The 10,717-nt window shown below is 38.2% G+C and overlaps 1 protein-coding gene across 1 annotated transcript; it reads left to right on the top strand.

Annotated features, from left to right (window-relative positions):
• Window positions 1–2,119: 2,119 nt before the first annotated feature.
• Window positions 2,120–3,403, top strand: LOC145665302 (uncharacterized). The gene has a single exon (XM_081732595.1). The coding sequence runs from the start codon at window positions 2,120–2,122 to the stop codon at window positions 3,401–3,403; it is 1,284 nt and encodes a 427-aa protein (XP_081588721.1).
• The last annotated feature ends 7,314 nt before the right edge of the window (window positions 3,404–10,717 follow it).

Here is a 10,717-nt window from a genome sequence, read left to right as displayed (position 1 = left end):
ATTACGCCTGCTATTTTCAAATCCTACTTGTACATTTTTCTGTTTCGTTCTGCTTCAAATACGGATAAAAAGTCTTTCCATCTTTTTTCTGTTTCGTCTAAATCGATTTCTATTTCTGTATGTTCTGTATTAGCCTCTGCTAATATTTCCATAATTGATGGATATAGTACTTCTTGTTGTTCTTCTTCTTTTTCAGGATTAGGAAATAAATTGGTAATCCATTTTTCTGGCTCAGTTTTGTAGAACTCATCTTCTTCTGTCTTCTTCTCTTCCTCATTGTAAGTCTCTCCTATTATTTGGGAGAACGTTAGATTTAGCAATTCTTCTTCTTTTGTTCTTTCTTCGACGTCTTCTTCTTCTTCTTTTGCTCCTTCTTGTAACCATTTTTTAATTTGGGCAATACGGTCGGTCAGATGCTTCCTCTTCTTTTTCTGTTATCATTCTATTACCTGCACTTTCCAATATTTCTAATAGTTCTTCTTTATATTCTTCTTTTTCTTCTGCGATTTGAATTTCACTAGCTGCATCTTTTTCTTCTTCTTCGGTATTGATGATCATCTCTTCTCTTTTTCTTCTTCTTCTTCTTCTTTTTCTTCTTCTGTGAGTACTTCCTCCTTTTGTGTACCTTTCTTCATTTCATCTTCTTCCTTCCTTTCATGATGATCATCTTCTTCTATTCCGATTACGGCATCTATTTCTTTTAGAAGAACTTGCGTCTCTTTATTTATTACGATCTCCTCCTCCTCCTCCTCTTCTTCTTCTTCTATGTCATTAATAAATGCAGTAATCTCTTTTAATAACTCTTGCGTACACTTGTTTTCCATTTTTACTCCCCAGATGTATATACGTAATGCAAAAAGTTTCCAATATGTATATGTAAATAGTGAATAGAGAATATAAGTATTATTTAAAATGGAATATAAATAAATAAAAGTGCTTTAAAAGAATATATGAATAAATAAAAAAGGACTATATATAAGTAATTAACATGAAATAATAATATCAGGAAGGATAAGGAAAGTCTAATACACGTATCTTTATTTGTATTCAACCTAAAATAAAAAAAATAAATCCATCTGGTTACTTATAACCATATTCCAAATAAATATAAACAGTATATATGTTGGGAGCAATGTTCGAAAACGGCCATTGGCCGAAGAAAGTGATCAATTCTAAGTTTGGACAGATGCAATTATCCAAAGTACGAAGAAGTCTATCATTTCGGGGTTTGGTCGCTTAATAGTATCCAAAGCTAGGTTTGGATAATTACAGTTCATCCAAAGCTCAATTTAGTTATTTCCAGTTGTTCTTGCGAGATGTCATTGCAATTTTTTATTCGTGGCGCATGCGCATTCGGAGAATATAGGGAGGGTAAAGCAGAAGTCAGTCTTCAGTCAGGCGGTAGCTTTATGTGTTAACGTGTATGCTTTCTTTGCCACTCACAATTGTTTATTCGTTGAAGTGAATTTGAAGACCGTGCACAACAATGAGTATGGTTGCAGCAGAAGACTTCAAAGCAAAACTAGACGACTACGTTCGAGCTAGTACAGCAGATAATACGTTCTTGTTATCTCCAGAGAAGTACAATGAATTGCTGTTGGAGGTGAAGGCTTCGCAAGAGAAAAAGAAAAGAGGTGAGTCACTGACGTCACTGGACTATCGTCGCCTGAAGAGATATGATGTTTTAAGTATTGGTGGGGTTGAGAAACTTATCGAAAAACGTAAAGATGGTGATAGTGTTATTAGGTATTTCTGTCACACCGGAGAATTATACAGTGTCATTCATAAAGCTCACATTGACACTGGCCACAAACGTTTGAGATGCTTGGACAAAGAACTTAAGCTAAAGTACTGTAATGTAACACGAGAGATCATCAATATTTATCTCAAATTGTGTGGGCAGTGTCAGTTGAAAAAGAAGCAAAAGTGCAAAGGACTGACTGTTAAACCTATTCTCAGTAATCTGCTTAATTCTAGGGGTCAGGTTGATCTTATCGACATGCAGAGTGAACCGGACAAAGGATACAAGTTCATATTAAATTATCAGGATCATCTCACAAAGTTTCTGTTTTTGCGCCCATTAAAGACAAAAAGAGCATCAGAAGTTGCTTATCATCTGATGGATATATTTTGCATTATTGGTGCACCTTGTATTCTTCAAAGTGATAACGGACGTGAGTTCGCAGCTGAAGTTACAAGTGAGCTGGCCTCAGTGTTTGGGTCGAAAATAGTGCACGGCAAGCCGCGCCACTCTCAGTCTCAAGGAAGTGTTGAGAGAGCGAACCAAGATGTTCGAGACATTCTTATTACATGGATGGCAGAAAATAGCTGTTCGTCTTGGGCTGAGGGTCTTCGTTTTGTCCAGATGAAGAAAAACAGGTCCTTCCATAGGGGCATTAACCGGAGCCCCTACGAGGCTTTGTTTGGCGTTCCCATGAGAAATGGACTTTCGGATTCATCTCTTCCATGTGATTTATTACGAGACTTGACCAATGAGGAAGATCTACAAGAAATATTGGCTCGTGATCCACATTGTGACACCATGCAGGAAGGGGAAGGCTCAGGACAGGATGTACAGAATTCATTGACTCGTGATCCACACTGTGACACCATGCAGGAAGAGGAAGGTTCAGGACAGGATGTACAGAATTTATTGACTCGTGATCCACACTGTGACACCATGCAGGAAGAGGAAGGCTCAGGACAGGATGTACAGTATTCATTGACTCGTGATGTACAAGAAGACACTTCAGGACAGGACGCACAGCATTCATTCGTTCGTGATTCCCTTAATAATCTTCGGCAGGAAAGAGAGACTTTTCCAGAATTTCCAGCTTCTTTAGAGACCATCAACACTGCAATTGTGGAAGCAAATGAATCTCCATGTCCGTGCGCAAATCAAGAAAAAAGATGCAACATCTGCACAAGAAGTGAGAGTATACGAGAGGCACGTGAGGGATCCAAAATACATTTAAAGCGACAAGCAAATGAAATGTTAATGGCGTCAAGTAAAAAATTCCCTCGTGCAGACGTAGGACAAACTGTTCTAATCAAAATCCCAGAATTGGACAGAGGCAGAGCTGCTCCGAGGAACGTCATGGCTGTGGTTATGGGGAGAAACGATAACGATCTCTACCAGTTGGGGACTTCTTCGGGAATTATTAGAAAGCTGTACGCGCGCAATGAGTTCCAGTTCGCAGATGAACAGTTTCTTCAGATCAGTGATGTTCCGCAGAGAGACATTTCACTTAGAAGTGTAGCTGAAGCAGAAACACACTCCAGGCAGGGGTTTATTAAGTGCGGCTGCAGGAACTTCTGTTTGAACAAAAAATGTAATTGTGTAAAGAAGGGTGTAAAGTGTAACTCAAAGTGTCATTCCTCAAGTGCGTGTAGGAACAAGTAACTGGACAGTTGACCTATTACAATGTACTTGAAGAGCCTGTATATGTGGCGAATCTGCATTTCAGTTATTCCATTTTATAACTGTAAGTTCATTATATTTTTTCGCACTTACAGCTTAAAATTTTCAGCACACGTTTTTCAAATTCTTCACTGTTTCATTGTGTTAATAACTGAACTTAAAACATTTAACGCACTTTGCTGTTAATGCTTAATTAATTATTGTACTTATTTTTATATGGTGCATATTTTCTAAAAGTCTTCTAAAAAAGAAAGTAAGCTGAATTAGAAGGAATTAATACGAAGAACTATTTTTATTCATATACGAATTTCATACTTCTTATTTGACAGAATTTTGTGATATACATTTTCATTTCTTAAACATTGAAAAATAAAAATCTTGTAAAATGTGTAAAATGTGAAAAAATTAATAAATTTTTTTCTTATTTTCCTTTCTAAATTGAGCTTTGGATGAACTGTAATTATCCAAACCTAGCTTTGGATACTATTAAGCGACCAAACCCCGAAATGATAGACTTCTTCGTACTTTGGATAATTGCATCTGTCCAAACTTAGAATTGATCACTTTCTTCGGCCAATGGCCGTTTTCGAACATTGCTCCCAACATATATATACATAGATTTCAATTCGTTATATGGAAAAAGCAGAAGTTTCAAGAAAAAAAATAGCATACCTTTTAAGTAGTTAAAATGAATTGAAACTTTTTTCGTATTCCCTGGGAGTGAAACAAATGTATGCTCACAGTTTGCTTCAAGTGTGTTGTCTAATGTATAAACGTTCTGTATGTGAATTTTATACTTATTGTTTCAGAGTTTCAGCGACCACGAAAAATATGTATTTGACACTAATATCGTCCGTTTTACAACGTAAGGAGCATATTTGTGGGACGTTAAACTGAAATATTTCTCTCTCTCTCTCTCTCTCTCTTATGAGGGTATGATTTGAATGATTACGAAAGCTATAACTTAACTCAGTATGATATTTTTATTCCGTAGCAAATACGGACACTCAATTTAAAGGGTCGTTCAACCCCCTTATATGATATCTTATTGAGTTCAGAGTGTCATCATTGAACACAGAGGCCCCAAATACTATGAATTTGACACTAATATCGATCATTTTAAATTATTTTTACGTGTCTCGATACCAACCCTGGAGACCCCCAACTTCACCCCCTTAGATGATGTGTTATTGAGTTCAGAGTATCATCATTGAACACAGCGACCCTGCATGAGTGATATTTTTATTCCGTAGCAAATACGGACACTCAATTTAAAGGGTCGTTCAACCCCCTTATATGATATCTTATTGAGTTCAGAGTGTCATCATTGAACACAGAGGCCCCAAATACTATGAATTTGACACTAATATCGATCATTTTAAATTATTTTTACGTGTCTCGATACCAACCCTGGAGACCCCCAACTTCACCCCCTTAGATGGTGTACAAACGAGTTCAGAGTATCATCATTGAACACAGCGGCCCCGAAAACTATGTACTTCACACTAATATCGTTCATTTTAAATTATTTTTATGTCTCAATACCAACCCTGGAGACCCCCAACTTCAACCCCCTTAGATGGTATACTAACGAGTTCAGAGTATCATCATTGAACACAGATGCCCCGGAAACTATGTATTTGACACTAATATCGATCATTTTAAATTATTTTTACGGGTCTCGATACCAACCCTGGAGACCGCCAACTTCACCCCCTTAGATGATGTGTTATTGAGTTCAGAGTATCATCATTGAACACAGCGACCCTGCATGAGTGTTGTGGTTTGACCTCTCTCTCTCGTTTTATGGATCCCGGTTGTTCGGTGATAGAGCGTGGGGGTCACAAGCTCAAAATCCTGTTCCAACAAGTGAACTTTGTGATGGACAAACACCGTGTACGTGGAAGGTCCTAGGTTCAATATCCTGTTCCAATCAAGTGAACTTTGTGGTGGACAAACACCGTGTACGTGAATTTTCTCCCACTTTCTCCTTTCCAACATTTCATTCATTTCTCATCATCACCGTCTCCATTAGCCTAGCCGACATAACTGTGGGACGTAAAACTTAAGATTTCCCATTAGCCTAATCGTCATAAGCGTGGGACGTAAAACTCAGATTTTATTTCATTGTTTCTCTCGTTCGATCTTAGCTCGGGAGGGTTGTGGTGTTTCTGATCTCATTTTGATACCTTTTCATCAGGGGGTGTCGGTGGCTCAGTGGTAGAGCGTTCACCTATGATGCATGGGTCCCCGGTTGAACTCCCCAAAACGCCACGTCTTTGTCTAGTACCATGACCAAATTTTGATAACTTCTTGGCTCTCTTGTCTGACTCCCCAGATCACAGACAGATATACAATTTATTTAAAACTATCATATGATATTATCAATGGTTAATACACACATATCTTCGCTTCGTCTTGTTCTGAGACCATGGCCAAATTTTGATACCTTTTCGGCAGGGGGCCTCGCTGGCTCAGTGGTAATGCATTCACCTATGGTGCATGGGGGTCCCAGGTTCAAAATCCTGTTTCAGCCAAGTGAACTTTATTGTGGACAAAGGCCGTGTAAGTGGATTTCCTCGGAGTTCTCCCGTTTCCTTCCACTTTCTTCATTCCAACATTTCATTCATTTCTCATCATCACCGTTTTCATTAACCTAGCAGACATAGATGTGGGACGTAAAACTCAAAGATTTCAAACCATGGAACGTAAAATTCAAAAATTTCCCATTAGCCTATCTTGCATAATTGTGGAACGTAAAACTCAAAGATTTCATTGTTCACGCCTAGCCTAGCTGGCATAATCGTGGGACGTAAAACTCAAAGATTTCATTGTTCGCGCCTTTAATGTTTGCTGGCCCCGAGCACATACTACAGACAGATAAATAGACAGAAAGACAGGCAGGTATGAATGATATTATCAAAATTAAAACACATAATATACCTCTTCTTTTTATGTTTTAACGTTAAATTATAAGTGATACGACTTTTCGTTCACTAGCTGCTTTATACAAGTCTCCAGACATTCAGTCAGCTGTAACCTACTTGCAATGCGAGTCAGAAAACATTCAAGAATTCCATCATTTTCTCAGAATTCAACGTGCAGCGAGCAGAAGCATCATACAGTTACGCTTATATGTATGTGTTTTAACGTTAGAATTTCATCTCATTATCAAATACGGAAACGCAAAGTAAATACACTGTCTTAACTACATTTATAGTTAAATGAAGACAACATATTGTTTTATTCTTTCAGGAATAATCATAGACCATAATATTTTTAATAATATATTTTTACTTACCTATTTTAATAAAATCGTCTGATGATAACACTTATTTACAGCTCTAGCCATCCAAGGGATCAAGCACACACAAAGACACCCACTCACTATTACAAATATGAAGTGAAAAACAGCGGACTAATTACAACTTCTCTCTGCTAACTCGAACTCACAACTAATCTTTTTTCAGGTCTACACACACACACACACACACACACACGTGTTAGCCTTAGAGAAACATGTCAGAACAAGTTCGATCATGCCTACCATAATCGAGGTCGCATACTAGTCATGGGAATGTATTTCAATTCCAAATTTCGATGACGTAGTTTTTTGTGCTATGGGAATATGTTATATTGCAATATCTCATCACGGATTTAACATAAACAGCAAATTCATTTGGCATAATTTGATCTTTGATTTCTCTACATAAGTGATTTTAATTACTTGTCATAACAGACATCCTCATGTGAATATCCATATAACACTTTCCACATGCAATACAACCGACCATGCTGATTTGAGTATACAAATTTTTTTCATCCTACGTTTTTAAAACATTATGATATGCTATGAGAAGCTTCCGCTATTAGAACATGCTCAATCAATGGAATCCAATACGTTTTAAAACAATCGTGAACTGCAATATTCGTCTCATCAACTCAATTTCCTGAGAAGGTTCCAGACGAAAATTTTCCACAAGGGTCATAACCTACAGGCGTTTCGTGAGAATAAGACCAGGGCTAAATCCTCACGCTCTTCGCAGGATGTCTGGGGGGAGAAGTGTATGGGTATGTGTTTCGTTATGAGACTCATATATTGTTTCTTATCCCACGTTTTAAAAAAATCGTGAAATAAAATATTTATCTTAGCAACTAAGACCAATTTCGTACAATCTGCTGAGAAGCTTTGATCATTTGAATATCACGTCTTCAGTTCATAACCTACAGGCACTTCGTGGGAATAGGACCAAGGGGCTAAGCAACACGATTTTGTATGGGTATGTGTTTCGTTATGAGACTCATATATTGTTTCTATTCCCACGTTTTTAAAAAAAATCATGAAATATAATATTTGCCTTAGCAACTAAGACCAATTTCATACAACATGCTGAGGAGCTTCGCTCATTTGAATATCATGCCTTCAGTTCATAACCTACAGGCATTTCGTGGGAATAGGACCAAGGGGCTAAATCGCTTATGCTCTTCGGCTTTCCAAGAGGAGCAGAGGGTGGCTGGGGGTCAAATAACTGGACAATATAAGACAAGAAGACGAAAAAAGTCATGTTTCATCTTGTTTCTACATCTGGTAGGCTTCCAAAAGTATACTTCCTTATTCTAGCATAGCAACATACTGGTTTAGGCCGGGTTAGAGCCCTCTAATAACGGCTCTACGGCCAAAATTTTCCCACGGGTATGAACGCCGGGACATCTACTACCTTCCTCTACCTTAACCCCCTAGATGTTATGTTATTGAGTTTGGAGTTTCATTACTGAACACAACGACCCCCCGAAAACTATGAATTTGACACTAATATCGATCATTTAAAATTATTTTTATATGTTTCGTTATCAGCTATGGGGGAGCCCTACTTCACTCCCTCCCCTTAGATGTTGTGTTACTGAGCTTAGAGTTTCAGTACTGAACACAACGACACCGAAAACTATGGATTAGACACTAATATCAATCATTTAATATTATTTTTACATGCTTCGTTATCACAATTGGGGACCCCTACTTCATGCCCCTTAGATGTTGTGTTACAGAGTTTGGATTTTCATTACTGAACACAACAACCCCGAAAACTGTGGATTTGACACTAATATGGAACATTTTAAATTGCAACGTTGGGCCAACAGTAGATTGTGTACAGTGGGCCAATCAACCAATAGACAACAGTGTACTACGTTGAACCGCTGTTTTGGTTTCGCTTGTTGACATCGATGGTTGTTGGATTATCGAATTTGCCGTTGGCATTTTGATAGTGGCTTTGCCATCGATGCCTACAAATAGACAACGATTGCCACACCGTTTGACAACGAAAATGTTAATTGGGCACCCCTGGGGGGGCTTCACTTCAACCCCTTAGATAATATTTACTGATTTCGGACATTTTATATTATTTTTTATATTTTCGGTTTACTTCTCTGATCCCCCCAAGACCACATACATACAGACATACAGACAGACAGACAGAAAGATATACAGTTATATATATTTATATTTCACACGTATAGGGACGAATGTTCATGGGGTGTCAAACAATCATTGCATAAGTAATATAGTTTAATCTTTATTTTCAGGGGCCACGGATGCTCAATGATAGAACGTTCACCTGTGATGCATGAGGCCCCCGTGTTCAAATCATTTCCAAAAAAGTGAACTTTATGTTGGGTAAAATCATTGCATGAGTGCTGTGCTTTGATTAGGGGCCTCGGTGGCTCAGTGGTAGAGCGTTCAACTCTGATGCATGAGGCCCCCGTGTTCAAATGATGTCCCCAAATAGTGAACTTTATGTTGGATAAAATCATTGCATGAGTGCTGTGCTTTGACCTAGGTGCCTCGCTGATTCAGTGGTAGAGCGTTCACCTCTGATGCATAAGCTCCTCGTGTTCAACTCATGTCCCCCGAAAAGTGAACTTTATGTTGGATAAAATCATTGCATGAGTGCTGTGCTTTGACCTAGGGGGTCCTCGGTGGTTCAGTGGTAGAGCGTTCACCTGTGATGCATGAGGCACCGTGTTCAAATTCTGCTCCCGACAAGTGAACTTTGTGGTGGACACACACCGTATGAATGGATTTCCTTGGGAGTTCTTCCGTTCCCCCCCACTTTCTTCACTTCATCATTTCCCTCATTTCTCATCACCTTCCATCCGTTAGCCTAGTAGGCATAACCGTGGGATGTAAAACCCATTTTGTTTGATAGCTTTTCGGCTCCATTCTTCCATTAGCCTAGTAGCATAAGAGTGGGACGTAAAACCCATTTTGTTTGATAACTTTTCGTCTCTCTTTCTCCATTAGCCTAGTAGGCATAACCATGGGACGTAAAACCAATTTTGTTTGATAGCTTTTTCGGCTCCCTTCCTCTATTAGCCTCGTAGGCATAATCGTGGGACGTAAAACCCATTTTGTTTGATAGCTTTTCGGCTCCCTTCCTCTATTACCCTCGTAGGCATAAACGTGGGACGTAAAACCCATTTTGTTTGATATATTTTTGGCTGCCTTCCTCCATTATCCTCGTAGGCATAACTGTGTGACGTAAAACTCAAAGATTTCATTTCTTTTTCTCTCGTTCCACATTTTTTATTCTATTATCATATACTTACAGGTAAAGTGGTTCCATGTTCCAGGGCTCTCCCAAACATATACAACAGACAGACAGGCAGACATGATATTATAAAATTTTAAGACACATAATATTATTTAACATACAATTAAAAGTACTCTATCTTTTAACGCCCGATGTTCACTAACGTTTCTCACGTCAGTTGTTATCATTCGTTTAGGAGGACTGTAGGTCAGTCTGTTGCCTAGTTGCAATACGAATCATCAAAACATTTGGAAATGTTATCTTATCTGTCGCTCTTGAAACTAAACACTTTTAAGACAGAATCCAATGTGCTAACAAACAGAGAGAGAGAGATACTATCTAATAGACATTCACATATATGTATGTATGTGTCTGTGTGTTTTTTTAATGTTAGAAACTGGGCTCATACGAACTGAGCTATGAAGAAATACAATTTATATCTTGTTCTTTCAACTGCCTTTATAACTAAATGAACAAAGAACACACACACACACATATATATATATATTACCTATTTTAATAAAAACGATCGGTATCACACTTTGTTCACAGCTCACAAAATACGTCTCGTGAAAGACACTAAAGTTTTAGACGGAAAAGACGGTAATCACACTATCTTCACAGTTAGCTGAACACCAATGTTTTTACGCGGAAGAGGATATAATCCACACACGCTTACTCTGTTAAATCTGAATCACAAATGTTC

Source organism: Thermobia domestica, chromosome 11 (assembly GCF_964235325.1).
Source record: "Thermobia domestica chromosome 11, izTheDome1.hap1.1, whole genome shotgun sequence".
NCBI classification, from domain to species: domain Eukaryota; kingdom Metazoa; phylum Arthropoda; class Insecta; order Zygentoma; family Lepismatidae; genus Thermobia; species Thermobia domestica.
The sequence above is the reverse complement of the archived record's forward strand: the minus strand, read 5'-3'. Positions and strand labels throughout refer to the sequence as shown.